We start from the raw sequence: 16749 nt of genomic DNA on the forward strand, positions 1-16749 counted from the left end.
TCCAGGGCGGCATGCCGTCCGTTGATGGTCCAGCCTCTCAACTTGATCGATGCATCAAATCAGACTGATCGGTCCTGGCTTGTTTTCATTGTGGTGATCACTGTGAAGTTAGCAGATCAGTGTTGCACTGGGGTTCTACCAGCTCCTGGCCAACGGGTTGAAAAAACAAGAATGTGTGAAGTTTCATTTTTCTTTATTAGAAGAATGGCAGAGCTTTCAGTCGTTGAATCAATTTCCAGTTGTGGGGCTCACTTAGAGCTCTGTCCTTTTATGTTCAACACACCATTTCTTCTTAGCTTTACTGCAGCAAGTGTGGCATAGTGGTTAGCGCTGCCACCTCTGTGGAGGTTGCACATTTGAAGCCCACCTCCTCCTGAGCAACTTAAGCAGCGAGGCTGCAGGAGCACCAGCGTGCTCACTTCTCGTGAACTCATTTACATTCTTGTCATTATTATTTAGGTTTTTTAGATGTTTTTTGGGGTCTTACATGTTTCCATCTAAATAAGAGTGAAAAGGAAGGTATTTATTTTCTAGAGTTGTGCTATTGTCCCCTTTCTCCTCCTTAACATTGCTGTGGCTGCTGCTGCTCTCTGCGATCTTTCACCCCTGGTTAATGCAGCAACTCTGTTGTGGTGAGGAGGACTGACAGCCACACTACTCATGGCCCTTGGACTGTCTTTCCACATAGACTCCTGTAAAGCTGGGTCAAAGTTGTGTTGGCGGGGGTCCGAGGCAGCGTTTCAACCACACACCCCAAACTGGAGCAATGCAAGTAACTGAGCAGAGCCCCGGTAGCTTTGCCAAGTTTCCAATTTCAGAGACACATGGAATAAGACCTACTATTGAAGTGAAATGGCCCCTACTGTGCCACACATTCGGAACATGTGTAAATGTTCCTGTCTTCATTTTATGTGCCTGCCCCGTTACATGCATTTGTGTGAAGATAACCTGTTTCTGGTAACATCTGTGTGTGTTGATGTTAATGAACACCCTTGGAGTGAAAACCCTGTCGGCGCACTAGGAGAATGGTGTCTTTAGGACTCAATGATATGTGTTCTCCTGACAGTGATTCTGCATGTACTTATTAACTGTGCCTTTATTTTGGGACTGGGCACCAGCTGTGTTCAGTACTTCCCTGGATGTGTTTTGAGGCATGGTGGTACACTGAGGAGTAGCATCGTTCTGGTGTGGAAAGCAGAGCTGTCGGTTTGGATTTGAAGGCCCCAGCTGGAGGTGTTAGTCAGGTTATGGATTTTTTGTGTTTTGTTTCAATAAACATATTTAGCTGTTTTCTTTTTTTGTGTCTGGGGCCGCAGCCCTCTTTTACAGAGATTAGAGAGGGTTTCATCTGGGGTAGATGAAGGGTGTTTAGGCACTTGCTAATGGCAGTCGGACTTTACCGCATGTGTAGCACCTCTGGGTACTATATTCAGGTTTAAGTGGTGAATCAGAGGTGTACCATAAAACAGGCTTAATATCCATTGTCATCAATTGACCTTGGCCGTTAGCTGTACCAAAACACCGGCTCTGCAGGTGCCCTACGTGTGGTTCAGGCCTGAGCAACTGTTCTCCCCTCTTCACATAAAAGGAACACAGTAGGGGCCTTTAATGGAGAGTCTGCTCCAGGGGGTGTGTTAATACTTATTTTAATGTAATCAGCCACAGTTTCCCTGCAACCTATTGCTGAAAGTAAAACAGTGACTTTCTTGTCTTAGTGCCTGTTTCAAAAAAGCCTTTTTTGTGCCTTAATATATTTACATTTATTCATTTAGCAGATGCTTTTGTCCAAAGCGATGTACATCTCAGCAAAAGTACAATGTATGCATTACATTAAGAGAAGGAAAGATAGCTGGAGACACAAAAGTCTCAAGCAAACCTAGTTTGTCATCTACCACTTGCAGCACCGAGGTTCATCGTTCAAGTAGGTCTATATCTGTTCATTTTATCTGTTGAAATGATAATTAATTTAAATGTTAACTCAGCATATGTACAATGGTTTCATTTTTTTAAACCATTATGCTTTTTTTGTTCAACCTTTGTGTTTCATTTCACCTTACCCATTTTTATGTTTTAGATATACTGTTTGTAATGGGCTGTGATGGGATTAGCATTCAGTAGAGCCCATATAAAGTGAACACAAGCATAAATAGAGGCATAAACGTAGTACAGAAGTGGTAAACCGACAGGTAATGGTAAGTGTGCTGTAGCTCCTCTTAATGCTCTCAGTAGAGACTTTGACGGGAAACTGTAGTATTAGACATGCTGATTGATGGCAGTAGTTTCTTCGTTATTTCCCTCCGGCAGAGATGGAAAGCGCCACTTTTCCCAGGGCCAGTTTTTTGGGCTTTGTTGGTGCATTAAACGAGGTTGTCAGTGGGCATAAAACATACCTGCAGTGGGGTGGAAGGGGTAAGATGGAAGTGAGATTTAAATATGTTTCCACCCGCCTCACTCTGATCATAAATAATGTTCAACAGTAGACCATGACATTACATAATGGTTTTTTGCATGGGTATATACACACACAATGTTTATAACTGCTTGTCCCAAGTGGGGTTGCAGCGAGCCGGAGTGTAACTCAGCAACACAAGCTGCAAGGCTGAGGAGGGGGGAGACACACCCCGGACGGGACGCCAGTCCATCACAAGGTACCCCACGCAGGACTCGAACCCCAGAGCGGCCCCACAGCGAGGCCTGGCCAAACCCGCTATGCCATCACATCCCCCCTAGGGGTATCTAAGCTGCCCTTATTTTACCTAAAGGAGTGTCTATATTCTAATAGCCATATTGTACACGTGTATGTTACATGAATTCCTCTGTCACTGCAAAAAAAAAAATGGATTCAAAGAAGCATGGACCTTTAAGGATGTCTTTTTGACTGAATCCACCATTATGATTGAACTAAAATGAAATAAAGTAACACCAGGGTCATCGGTGCAAATATGGTGATTGCACCAGTGCATTTACTGCTTGAATGATCGTTTGGTTCAGTGTGTGCCTCCTCACCTTGTTCAGTCGTTGGAGAGGACATGGCACTTGGCATTTGCCTTTACCTGTCAGCCACAACCTCAGTCTGTCATTTTCCCACCGCTGGCAGCTGCGTATGCGGTGAAAATGTTGAGCAGCTCCAGGAATTCAGAGGAATGCTGCGTATCGACACCTCAGCTCTCGGTGGCAGTAGCCCGGGCTGACCTGCTCCGGGAGGCTGCAACACTCAGTCCATGTGACTTGTAGAGAACTGACCGTTTGCGGAGAGGTAGGAGCCAAAGCGGAACTCCTGGAAGACGAGCGAACGCTCGGCTGCACAAGGGAGCTCTCAGTCACTGATCCGGAGAGATTCCTCCCACCTATTTGAAAATTATTTTTGGAAAGAGGTGGCGTGACTTACCCTTGGGAAAGAAAGAACTTAATCAGAATCTGGTGAAATATCCATGGTTTCATATGAAAACTGCTGTGAAAACTCCTATGGGCTAAACTTCTCTTCGAGGTGTGCGTCCGGAGAGCAGACAGCTCTTTGGTTCACCTCTTTCTTTTTACTACCAACAGGAGGTGGTCCTCAAAGACTGCTTTGCTTTTGTGAGCTACGGAGAGCCTGGTGATGACACGTCCTAGAAGCTGCTGTTTTTTTTTTTTTTTTTTTTTTAGGTTTTCTGTCAGCAAAGAGGGGACGCGATGATAAGGCAACTGGCGCCTTAGCTCAGGAATAGGTGTCTCATTTTTTTCTGTTTTTGGCCTTCTAAAACCAGTGCTGCTGTTTAAAATGTCGCCTCAAAGTAAGCAAAATATTGTCAGTGCTAATCCAAATCATCTAACAATTGATTTTTAAAACACTGAGTAACATTCTAACAAACCCCAGGAAGGGTGAGTTTTGGAGACCAAGAGACCAAACAGCACACGCACATTGATGCTGTAGCAACACCTGGAGTATTACTACCATTATTATTGCAATAATTACATTTACATTTATACATTTAGCAGACACTTTTCTCCACTCATCCTTACATCAGTGGAACACACTCTCTCTGTCACTCACACACTATGGGGGAACCTGGACAGCATGTCTGTGGACTGTGGGAGGAAACCAGAGCACCCTGAGGGAACCCACACAGACATGGGAAGAACATGGGAACTCCACACAGACCGAGCGGGGATCAAACCCATCTCTTCTTGCAGACAGCAGTGCTACTCGCTGTGCTACTGTGCCGCCCAGTAATTAATTATTGGAATTATTAATTTATTATTAATTATTAATTTATATTAATTATTTAAATTTAATTATTAACTGAATAATTGCCTTATGCCTTTATTTAGGTGGCCATACTATGGATGTTTTGAGAGTCAGAAGAGATGAATTTGGATTTTGGCTTAAACAAAGTCAACGAAGGTGCAGATATATTTGTTGGGAGCTTGTATGTGATGTTGGTAACCTATGATCGTACCATTGCCACTCATCTTCATGATGTGATGACAAGTTGGTGATTGTGAGCCTCTGAAACTTTCCTCGAGTGATAATGTTTTTTTAAACATTGGCTTGTGGTACCAATGAAAATGCCGCAAGATTCGCATGCCGCTGACAGCTAGAAATGGAAGGGAGACCACGATGAAATAGATGAACAAGGACACAACTTGCCTTCTCAAACAATGTGTCAGCACCTGCAGTGGGAAGGATTAGCGAATCAGGCTGCCTTCATAGGGTGCTCTGTCTCAACAGGTTCTACTCACAGTTTCCAACTCTACCCACGCGCTCTTTTCGACCCTGAGGGGCCTTTTCATTTGGTCTTCTCTCTTTAGACTTTTCGGCAAACTACCCTTACTTTGTGACAGTCTAGAAGCAGTCTTAAATAAAGTTTTCTTAAATCAAGTCTTTAAATGTTTGTTTTCTGATGACTATGGTGGGACCGCCACCATTGTTGGTACATTTGGATAGAGTGGACAGGGAGAATCACTGAAGTCATCTGCTGGAGAATGGCATCCAACTAATCTACTCATTTGTGCCACACCTCAGGCTCCATGAAAGATCAGTATTTGTTAGCATTTTTTGATGATTCGAGAAATACTGCATAAGATTAGTGTGGTGCTACCAGTGTGCTCCGCTCCCGGTGGTGTAGAATGAAGGGCTTCCATTGCTCTGAAGTGTGTCCTTCACAGATCTCACTGACGGAGCCTGAGGGGAACGTCACCAAAGTCCCCATAATACGAATAACACTTTGCAAATTCAGATCATGCACATAGTGTGAGTCACCAAAGGTATGTGGATATTTAAGCAAGATGCAGTACATGAAGCCTGAGTGCGCACACACACACACACACCCACCCTTTGTCATGTCCAGTTTACTGTAAAAATAAACAGGGAACGAAAAAGCATGTGGTACAAGTTGCAGCCAAGTGACTGTATAAACACTAAGGTGGTGAAAGACTGTAGTGGTGTTGAGATAAGTAGGCACTTTCCACGCTACCGCACAAGGTCTGCTGGCTCACTGTCCTCCGTTGCAGACACAAACTTGTGGTATTGTCCGAACCAGGCTGCTTGTGTCTCACCAGTCCAAAGGTTGGTGTTGCGCTGATCAGGTATCTTTGGTCCACTTGAAGAGGCCCATTCATAAGCAGGCAACTGAGCTGTTGTGTGTGTGTGTGTGTGTGTGTGTGTGTGTGTGTGTGTGTGGGGAAGGACTCCTGACATTTCCCTTTTTGTGTGATGACAGGTGTCACCTTTGTGGAGGCTTTTCAGGATTCACAGATGTTGTTTTCCACAGAAATAGGAACATAGACTGGAAATGGGAAAGGAATGACATTCAGTCACTGTAAGAGGACGCCTTTCATAAGTGCATAACGTTCTTTTAAAAGTTTATACGGTCCTTTGAGCCGTTTTACCGTGTTGCTGTTTTGCATATTTTTAAGCAGAATATTTCTATGTTAAAAATCGAAAGTTATTGCTTCATCTAAGGGGCCGTCATTTGAAACAACATTTAGTTCCCGTTTTTCCTTGACTGCCTGAGATGTTCGAAATTCAGCCTGTAATGACCTAAGATGGCTCTCGCAAACCTCTTAAAAGTTTTGCAGCATTTTAACTGCTCTGTAACCCCCATGAATAACCTCTCTGAAGCTTTCTTCGCTAATGTCTGAAGAAAAAACAAATAAAAACTTCCAGTATACCCTGACTTTGGCATCTCCTGATGAGCAGGACATCAGAGGGTTGCCACAAACATCAGGAGCCTGAATCCTCTTCTGGGAGCCGCCAGACACATAATAAAATATAAAGCACATAACAGCTAATTGTTTCATAGATGGTAATGAGAAATGTAGAAATCTGATCAGGCCTAAGTCATGACAGATTCTGAACGTTGGGGGTTCACGAACAAGTGCAATATGATAATGTCTTGTGTTGCTCCAGCATTATCCCCAATCTTGTCCTCTGCTCAGGGCAAACAAGAAATGTACAGCTGTTTTGGAGATGTTCCTGGAATATAGTGGTGCTTAGCCTTTTCTTGTTTTTCTGGAAACCTGATAATAGGAGATATCCAGCATTCTTCTCAGTGTTTTCCTTTAGTGTCTTTTTTTTTAGACTCTGAGCATGGAGATTTTTTTTTTTTTTTTTATCTGTCATAGTATGACCACCATAGTACAGTATTTTCTTCATAGAACATGCAACAGGCAACATTATTTTTTCATCATTTTACTTCTTTCTGCCAAAGCCTGGAAGCTGCAAAGAAGGTTACTGGATTACTTTAGGGCAGGTGTTTGGTCAGAAATCCGTTTACTCTAATTGTTAAACAATACTGCTTACCGTAGATTTTTAATGTCTCTGGACAGGCTATTGTACACTAATATTGTTTGCATTTTTTGTTGGTACCCAAATTGCATCCAACAGTGAGTGAAAATGTTACTACACTCATACATACACATGTATGTTTCTGTGTATTTGGTTACTTCTGTGAGTTTATGGTACATAATGTTTACGCTACTGTGACAACAGTTGGTGTGTTTGTATTTGGCTGGAAAGGTAGCCATAAAACTGCCAGGGACACACCTGTGTTTACCCACATGGTCAGTTGTTGTCAATGTAGCTTCAGTGTGGTAATGCTGTTTAGCCTCTCAAACAGTTCTCTTTGACATATGGCCGTCAAGCAGATAAATGGCAATGAATTTGTTCAAGCTTAGGTCATTGGTCTTTCAAACTAATAAGCTGTGAGATGGTAAATTATTTAAATGTTATTTTAATGGATAACAGCAAATGAATGTGTTTAACATTATAAGTGGGATAGGTGTAAAAATTCCCCTTTGGTGGTGTGCACTTTCATGAAGATTCGGTCCACCTTGCCAAACGCTAATCCTGCTTACCGTGAATTGGACCTGTGTCTTTCAAGGATAATGATTATTAAAGTTATTATGGCCTATGTTCTGCATACTTTGATGTTTACCAGTGATGAATTTTGTCGTATATTCATTTCATTAGCTTATAACTCTTCAAGGGTTGAGGTTTTATGAAAGCTGTGTTTTTTTCTGGGACGGTTCGTGAAAGCAATCTGTCTCTGAAAGCTCAGAAAAGCTTTAGCTGGAGGGATTCCCTTTTTCCTGCGCCACCCACACACTTCACTTGTCTGGATGTTATTCTAGTAAGTCTCCTAACAGTTGTTTCCACTGCAAGCCTTGGGTCTGTCCTTCCACAATGAAAAAGGCACTTCTTTTCCATTCTTCTCTAATCCATTTACATGGATTACATTCATTTAGCTGATGCTTTTCTCCAACGCGACTTACAGTGTCATGATGCTTACAGTTATTTACCCATTCATACAGCTGGGCAGTTTTACTGGAGCAATTTAGGGTAAGTACCTTGCTCAAGTGTATGAAAGTTTTAGGTGTGTTCAAACCTGTGACCTTTTGGTCCAAAGACAACAGCTCTTAATCTCTTTGCAACTAGTTGCACCTCGACATATGCTCAAAAGAACTTCCATAGGATTGAGTTTTTCAGATCCGAAAGAGGGTTTTGCATACCGCAACCTTTCTTAGGGACAATGGTGGTAGCGCGTCAATCTTGAACCTGCAACTTTTCAGTTACAAAAGCTCTGTAGGTTAAGGCTCTGCATGCCATTCCACACAAAATGCATTAGTGTTTCTATCCAGAGGATTCCCCTTGGTGGATGTGGCAATTTAATCCTTGAAGTGCCACCATAAATCAGGTCAGGATTAGTCTTGCTCGGCACGAGGGTAACCTGTTCTGCCTTAATGGTCAGCACACTGATGTTGTGACTGCTCAGTCCTGTCACTCACAGCTCAGCTCTCTTTTTTGTGGCCCAAGATGGCTATCCGCTGGATGTGGATCTGCTCACTTAGGCATTTTTCAAATGAAGTTCTGTGTGGTAGGAAAATGTTCATTTTCACATCTGAGCTCTTAGACTAACCCGGGATACAATAATCTGTTTGCATCTACAGTGCGGCACATGTACAAAAACATACACTTTAGGTTGACGCTATCCTCTACTTATACTTCGCTGTTAACCCTTTGGTTTTAAGGGCATTTTGGGTCATATCCTTAGTAGTTAAAGAAAAATATTTGCCCCTTTATCCACGATCTTCACTATTTGTATTCCCTTCAATACAGACATTTCATTTTATAACAGCAGGGTCTTCTCCCATTTCTTTTGAAACAGCGAATGCATTACATTTCAGAATAAGTTGGATGGATCATGTTCCTGCCTTTGAATCAATACCGTATCATATTGTTTAGTGGATTCTCTTAGGAAACACCATGATGTTGCCACAGTATTCAGGGCTGTTTGCTGAATCCTTTGTTCTGCCACTCAGCAACTGTAATTCTCATTGTCTATATTCATACACACAAAATACTCTAATAACAGGTTTTGCTCTGTACATTAATTCAAATATGAAGCAAAATGTAACAGTAACTCTGTAATATAAGACATGAGTGTTCGTAACGGTGCCAGATCTAAGGCAATGAGAGGACAGTTTGATGAAAGAATAAGTAAAGCCTTTGGGTAGTTTGACCACTGTCATTTCTTTATTTTCACCCCCTCTTTTTTACAAAATATGTAAACTATAGAATAGACTGTAGAACAGACTGATTTACTTACAACCATTCTACAGTGTTAAAAATGAGGCATTTTGGAAGCACCTACATTTTCAGACTCTTCCATGTTGCCAGGCTCCAGACTCCTATCAACTGTGGTGTAAATATTGTGTTTTCTGAATCACCCTAGTAGTTGCGGTGTGTCATCCTGTGCCCCTGTGTTGCTTTCAGAGCCACTTCTTGTTTTGAGTAACATAGTAAAATTATAGTAACAACTCCCCCAAACCATGCCCTTTGACCACTTCTCTTTCCTTTGCTTGCAACCCACTCTGTCATGTTCTGTCAGCCTCCTTTTGGTTGAAGCTTTAGTTTGTTTTTGGCAATATGTCACGTTGCTGAGTTCTGGACTGTGCCACAGTTCCTCGGCATGACTTTGGATTACTTGAAGGCTACAGGTTTAGAGATGCATCCAGCCATTCTGCTGATTTTCTCGATAGTGCCTGGATAAAGAATCATATGTAAACAATCATATCTCTCGTCCTGTGTGACTGCTATCTTCTCCACGTGAAGAATATCTTGTGTGTATTCCTCCTGCCTGCATTTTCTTTCTCCTGCTAGTTGCCTGGGTGTTTCTCACTATGTAATTCTTGTGTCATATTTTGTGTAGATCTGAAATTTTGCAGCTGCTGCGGCATTTATTTTTTATGTTGCTTATATAGTTGATATAAAGTGCAGTACAATAGCAGCCGTGCAGGCCTACTGCTGTGTATCTTTGTGTTGCTGCTTATAGAGGGATGTAGAGAACCAGTACAGTATTTGCATTATGTGATAATGTACCGAATGGTTCCGTTTCAGGTCACACGTTTTAGTGGCCCACTGATAAGGTCAAAACCAGATGTAACTGCACCCTCTTTCCCCCACCTACACCCCTCCCAAATTTTCACTAGATGAGCGTGAGGCAGTGCAGAAGAAGACCTTCACCAAATGGGTAAATTCCCACCTGGGACGAGTCACGTGCCGCATCGGGGACCTTTACACGGATCTTCGTGATGGACGCATGCTGATCCGCTTGTTGGAGGTGCTGTCGAGCGAACAGCTGGTGAGCGTTTGGACCTTAATTCTGACACTAACATTTGATTTGGGTGTATGTCTACAGTCATAAACAGAGAATGTGTAGTCCTAAAAGTTGGAGATATTTTATTACAAAGTGATTTATCGAAATGAAATGTGTTTGCTCCGTGCCGAATAATCACGCCGACAGTAACTTAATGCCAGAGTTCTGCCACTCACGTTGCACACATTTAAATCTCGTACAAATGTTGTAGTGTTTTTTGCCTCTTGTGTTGACCAGTGTTTATGAAAAAATGCTGAGTAAAATTTAAAAAATATACTACATTTGTTTTCACTGTAGTTTGAGATTGAATGATAGCGAGTTTTCAGCAAATGGATTTTAATTTGTGATTTGAATGCTGTGATACTTTGAGTCACCCCATCATATCCTGTGTCATTATATCCTTGGTATGACTCTATAAAGCTGTCAAAGGCAACCAGTTGGGAAGAATACAAAAATAAACTGAACTGCCTCTCTCTCGTAATATATTTACTGAACCAAATAGTGGTTCGTTGAAAGAAATTGAATCCAATTGTCAAAAAAACTTGAGAAAGCTTCACCCCCTTAAGGGACCAGTTGTTCTGTTTCTCTGGGATGCCTTCTTGGGGCATTGTGGGCAAGTGGGGCTCACATTATATTACATTACATCATTTTATTTGCTCAATGAAAAGTGTTATGTGAGCCATCGAATGTACAGTTTCACCAGTTTGTATCTGCTGCTTTGCTTTTGCTGCTGTCCTTGTGGGGCTTTTTTTATTTCACTTTGTTTCCCTTTTTCTCTGTCCCCCGACTGATTGGTAATGATATCAGTCATTAAAGTGGCCCGAGCAGTAAAATCTGAGCACTTCCATAAACATTCTGTCACTGTCGTAAGGCTGGTTTGATTTTGGTCTTTGGTGACGAGCAGAATCGGCAACAGGGAAAGATTAATTCTGAGGAAAAAACCAATATATAGACAAAAATAATCCTGAGTCATTCTTCACTAGGGCAAAGAGTTAGACAGCAGCTATTTGTCTTTCGTTGCGTTCTTACCCTACACCTTCTGCCTACAGCCCAAGCCCACTAAGGGCCGCATGCGGATCCATTGCCTGGAGAATGTGGACAAGGCGCTACAATTCCTCAAGGAGCAGAAGGTCCACCTGGAGAACATGGGGTCTCACGACATTGTTGACGGCAACCACCGCCTCACCCTGGGCCTCATCTGGACCATTATTCTCCGGTTCCAGGTGCCAAATCTGTACCTGTGCAGAACCCCGAGTCTCACTGTTACCACAGACCCTGTTGTAGTTCTGCCATGTTTTTTTCTTTTAGGTATTTCATCGTAATGTCTGGTTTGTGTTGGAGGATGTATTTGGTGACAGGGCACTTCTGCCTTCTGCAGATCCAGGACATCAGTGTGGAGACAGAGGACAATAAGGAGAAGAAGTCAGCTAAAGATGCCCTCCTCCTTTGGTGTCAGATGAAGACTGCAGGGTAAGCAAGGATCCTGGGTTGTGAGAGGAGTGAGAAGGCATGGGCAACAAAATGCGGGCTGAAAGCCTTTGATTCCTAAGCCTTTTTTTTTTTTTGCAAGATTTATTGTTTTGACTCTTGGCTGCAGAAAATTGACCCACACTCTTCTATGCAGGTACCCCAATGTGAATGTTCACAATTTCACAACCAGCTGGAGAGATGGCTTGGCTTTCAATGCCATTGTACACAAGCACAGGTAACTGATAATACATCACACTTTCGAGGGAAGGCTGATTAATCTGTACGAAAGGAGCAGTAGAGTCTGTCTTCAGTCAGACTCCTTGACCACAGTGTATCCGTTACATGTTTGATAATGAGTCGCGAGTGTCCAGTTTCTGCCATCGTCGATCCTGTAAACAGCAGCAAACCCCACAGCCTCTTGCAGTTCCAGATGTGGTTTAGCATGGGGTCAGACTCATTTCCCTGTGCTTTCTTCGTCAGTTAATGGAAAACAACTGCAATGGTGCTAACAGGATGATGACAAGGCCTGTGAATGCACTGACCTAGAAAACAAAAATACATATTTAGCTCATATACACAGTGGAAGCAGTGAAAGGAAGGCTTTGCACCCTCTGCTGGGCGATACCCTGGTCCTATGTAAGAATGTTTAAATATGGACACTTCTAGACTAATTTTTGATCATAGAATTCAAAGAGATTATCTTTAGTTAACCACAGTACTGTAGTGATGATTTGTAAAGACAGGCTTGTGTAAAATTTATATTGTCCTCATTTATAATGGCAGATGTTTGCAGAAATATTTCAGTTTGCAATACCTGTTTACAACAAGAGAACCTCAACTATTTCACATCTGGTATAACATCTCTGTGGTCTTGTAGACCAGACCTGATTGAGTTTGACACGCTGAAGCGATCCAATGCGCACTACAACCTGCAGAACGCCTTCAATGTGGCAGAGAAGGAGCTGGGTCTCACCAAGCTGCTGGACCCTGAGGGTGAGTTGCATCGTTCCCTTCCTTTTTCAGAAGAAGCTTTCTACCTTTTCTGTGCCCCCTTGGTCCCATATTTGAAAGATCTAATTACCAGGATAACACATTTATTCTTGTGATGCATCAACAAATTACATATATCAAGTGCAACAATGTCTGTAGTAATCACATTGACTACTGTAAATTTCCCTAGTCAACACTGTTGTTTCCTTTTGTTTATTCTTCAAGGTGAAAGTGGAAAAATTTAATACAGTCAGTGCAGCAAGGTCCAGAAGTTGTGGTAGTGTATTCAAATGTAAAACGTTGGTTTTTTTTTTGCAAGCTAAGCGCTGGAACTCTTCCAGCAAACCAGTCAAGGACCTCTACCTTCAGGCCCTTTGCTCCAGGGATCTCCAGTGTTATTAGAGGAACGGGTTGTGTAGTGAATGGTGATAATGGCCACACAGACACATTAGACGTGTACATCAGACATCACTCAGTCATTATTCTCTAACTGCTAGTGTGGATTGTTTAGATGAGCACAGAAGGTTCAAGTGTGAAGGGTGTGCTGAGATGGAAATTTCTTTTGTTTCCGAGCAGATGTTAATGTGGACCAGCCCGATGAGAAGTCTATCATCACCTATGTGGCCACCTACTACCACTACTTCTCTAAGATGAAGGCCCTGGCAGTAGAGGGCAAGCGGATTGGCAAGGTGAGACCAGGGGCCAGTGCACTGTTGAATGTCTAATGTGGGCAGAGTGTTTTCCTGCCCCTGCACCTACTGACACACCCGTGGACCTCACGTGTTTTCCCCGACCCAGGTGCTAGACTATGCCATCGAAGCCGACCAACTGATAGAGAAGTATGAAACACTGGCATCAGAGCTATTGCAGTGGATCGAGCAGACCATCCATACTCTCAACGATCGGCAGCTGGCAAACTCCCTGAGTGGTGTGCAGAACCAGCTGCAAGCCTTCAACACCTACCGCACTGTGGAGAAGCCCCCAAAGTGAGCAATAAGCAGGGCGAGCAGGGTGATTTACAGGGTTTAAACAAGAACTTGAAAAATTGAAAATCAAAGAATTTGATAAAGGCAGAAAGTAGTACTGGGAAATGCACAGAACATGTGTTCATCAGCAAAAAAAAAAGAATGTTCATTTTATAAATCTTATGGGCAATAATAAATTCAGTTGTAAGTCAGCTGGAGCACTGTATGGTCCCACGTGAAAATAATTTTGATGCTTGATTATACTAATGCCTCATACTTTATGTACATGGAATTCAGAGTCACTTCGAGGTCCATATAAAACTTGGGAGTGGATTATGAACAGGTCTGTGACCATGGCTGAGGTTTGGGCTATGAGTTTGAGTGATTTATTGAATATAGCGAGAGGTGGGAAAATGACTCCATGACTATACTGACAAAATTTATTGGAAGCAATAAGTGTTTTACATGTTTTAGAAAACTGAATATATTTTTATACATGCAGGTAAACACATTTCAGCATGGGCATAGAGTCAAATGTAATAGGATGCAATGAAAGTGGTACATGGGATGCATAACCCTCTGAAAATACATTGTCTTTATTGTGAGATACTATCATACATGATCAAGCCTTATCACATGTGTGTATCCATGTTATTTGTTTGCGGTGCAGATTCACAGAAAAGGGGAACCTGGAGGTTCTGCTCTTCACCATCCAAAGCAAGATGAGAGCCAATAACCAGAAGGTTTACATGCCTAGGGAGGGCAAGCTCATTTCAGACATCAACAAGGTACTGTGGCTGAGGTTTAGGAAGTGGTTTCGGGGTATTCCCACACCACAGAGCCATGGTACTTCACTCTGTGCACTCATATCCTGGATATCTGTGTACGTACATGTTCATACATTGGGAAGCTTTGCGTTATGAAGGTAAAGGTTTTTACTTTCTCCTGCTGCTGCCGGCTACAACAGGCCTGGGAGCGCCTGGAAAAGGCAGAGCATGAGCGTGAACTAGCACTGCGAAATGAACTGATTCGTCAGGAGAAGCTGGAGATGTTGGCGGCGCGCTTTGACCGCAAGGCTGCAATGAGGGAAACGTGGCTCAGCGAGAATCAGCGCCTGGTATCTCAGGTACGTCACTCTTCCACACAGTGGTAGCGCTGGAGGCACTGGTGTGGAGTGTGGTTTGTTCAAAAGAGCAGTAATGCTGTTGATGACAGTAGTGCTCGTTTTGGAGGATACCTTGTGTATTTTTGATGTTTCACGGTGGGAAATGAAAGGATGATAAGAATGTCAAATATAAACAATCTAAAACCTTTGTGATTTGTGTGCAAAAGCTTTTTTTAAAAAAAATGTAACGGTTTGGAGCTCAACTGAGGTGGAATTAAGAATCGTTCATTGCATTAAAGTGAATGTTAATGTATAATCTTCACAGTTTATTTTTCCATGTGTGTTCCTGCATTTCCATCCATCTGTTTTCGGTTATTGCTTCTTTAGGGTAACTTTGGCATCACTCTTAGGATACAGTTCTAGTACAAATGCAGTTACGTCAGATTTAAAAATGTACTCTATGGCAAAATGCTGTTATTGCTGTTATAGAAATTTTAATTTTGAATCGTATAACATATTTTGTTTGAATCGTGTTGGTCATTTGAAAAGAGCAGTGGGAGGCTGAGAAAAAAATGCATGGAAATGGTTGGACAAACAGGAACTAGGTAATGAAGCATTATGTCAAAGCCTTTCACGTCCTCCGTGTATGTCTTACTGTGCCCTCTATAAAGTGGTGCGTCCTATGTCTCTGTTGCTTTCCATCCCTGTCTTTTCAGGACAACTTTGGCTTTGACCTGGGTGCGGTGGAAGCGGCCACTCGCAAGCACGAGGCCATCGAGACGGACATCGGGGCTTACGGCGAGCGCGTAGCAGCCGTTGAGGCAGTGGCCCGTGAGCTCGAGGCAGAAGGCTACCACGAGGTGCGGCGAGTGCTGGCACGGCGTGACAATGTACTGCGCCTCTGGGAGTACCTGCGGGAGCTGTTGGCTGCACGCCGCGAGCGCCTCAATGCACACCGAGATCTGCAGAGGCTGCTGCAAGAGATGAGCTACATCATGGACTGGATGGGTGACATGAAGGTGCGACATGCATGTATATGAACCACTTGGCCAATGTCTTTATCTGCCAGTAAACACGCATTTTGTTCATTGACTTCTTACTGTCACATTTTACTCATTTACCTTTTACATTCCTGAGCAGTTCACTGAGTTAATGTATAAACTTTTGTGAGAAAAATTCCATACTGTGACTGAAAGTCACTGAAACTCATTGAAAGTCCACAGATTGTTTCCATGTGTCATGACTTCTATGAGTTATTTCTTAGAACGCGAGCTCAGAGGTCTTTCCTGAAGCTGGGTCGAGTTCACGGTCGAGGTTCTAAGGCTGAGGGGTCGAGATCCGAAGGGTTGTGGTTTTGATGTGAAGATCAAGGTCCGAGGAGTGGTGGTCGTGGTTCAAAGAGCAAGGGTCGAGATCCGAAGGGGTTTGGTTCCAATGCGAAGATCGCGATCCGAGGAGTTGTGGTTTGAAGAGTGAGGGTCGAGATTCGAGAGTCAACTGAAAATGGGCAAGGAACAAACTAAAGTGCCATGAAAAGACAAGGTTTCCCAATGAGATTCTGCAGTTTGGTGTGGGCAGGTCTCCACTTTTTAACAAGTGCTTTAATTAGGTCCAGGTGTTTAGCATGTGTTTGGGATTAGTAAATTACCTTCCCCTGTGGTCTTCTGGGGTATTTTCCCCAGAGGTCGTGACACATTGCTGATACAGCCGAATGTTGATGATGAGTTAGAATTTTTCTTATGCTCAACATTAACTCTATTAAGTCATACCCTTTTTGATCTCAAAATATCCTTCCAAAAGTTTGCACCTGCAGGCAGTTTGAGAAATGCCGCCACTCCCAAACCTATTGCCTATTCATGAGTAGGCAGGCTGGAAAATTGAAATAGATTCAAATCTAATTTGAAGACATTCACTGTAGTGCCATCCACACCCATAAGTAAATTTCCTTTTGGCTGCATCTTTATAATAGAGTCAATTCAAAACTACAGTATATAGCTTAGTGCTGTTCATTTCCAAGAACTGGTGATGCATTTCTGTCTAACAACTTTCCCATTGTAGCACGCTTTTCATTTGGGTAAAG

The 16749-nt window shown here is 42.8% G+C and overlaps 1 protein-coding gene across 4 annotated transcripts in view; it reads left to right on the plus strand.

The window, feature by feature from the left end:
• Nucleotides 1–16749, plus strand: part of LOC108934380 (spectrin beta chain, non-erythrocytic 1-like) — a 68161-nt gene that overhangs the window by 31664 nt on the left and 19748 nt on the right. For all 4 annotated transcript variants that reach the window (XM_018752099.2, XM_018752096.2, XM_018752097.2 and 1 more), the window contains 10 exons: nt 9973–10124; nt 11189–11362; nt 11518–11609; nt 11764–11844; nt 12487–12602; nt 13176–13288; nt 13398–13585; nt 14235–14352; nt 14532–14690; nt 15386–15688. In XM_018752099.2, the coding sequence (XP_018607615.1) occupies nt 9973–10124; nt 11189–11362; nt 11518–11609; nt 11764–11844; nt 12487–12602; nt 13176–13288; nt 13398–13585; nt 14235–14352; nt 14532–14690; nt 15386–15688 (1496 nt within the window). The remainder of the gene's footprint in view (nt 1–9972; nt 10125–11188; nt 11363–11517; nt 11610–11763; nt 11845–12486; nt 12603–13175; nt 13289–13397; nt 13586–14234; nt 14353–14531; nt 14691–15385; nt 15689–16749) is intronic.

The sequence above is a fragment of the Scleropages formosus genome, chromosome 4 (assembly GCF_900964775.1).
Source record: "Scleropages formosus chromosome 4, fSclFor1.1, whole genome shotgun sequence".
Taxonomy (NCBI): domain Eukaryota; kingdom Metazoa; phylum Chordata; class Actinopteri; order Osteoglossiformes; family Osteoglossidae; genus Scleropages; species Scleropages formosus.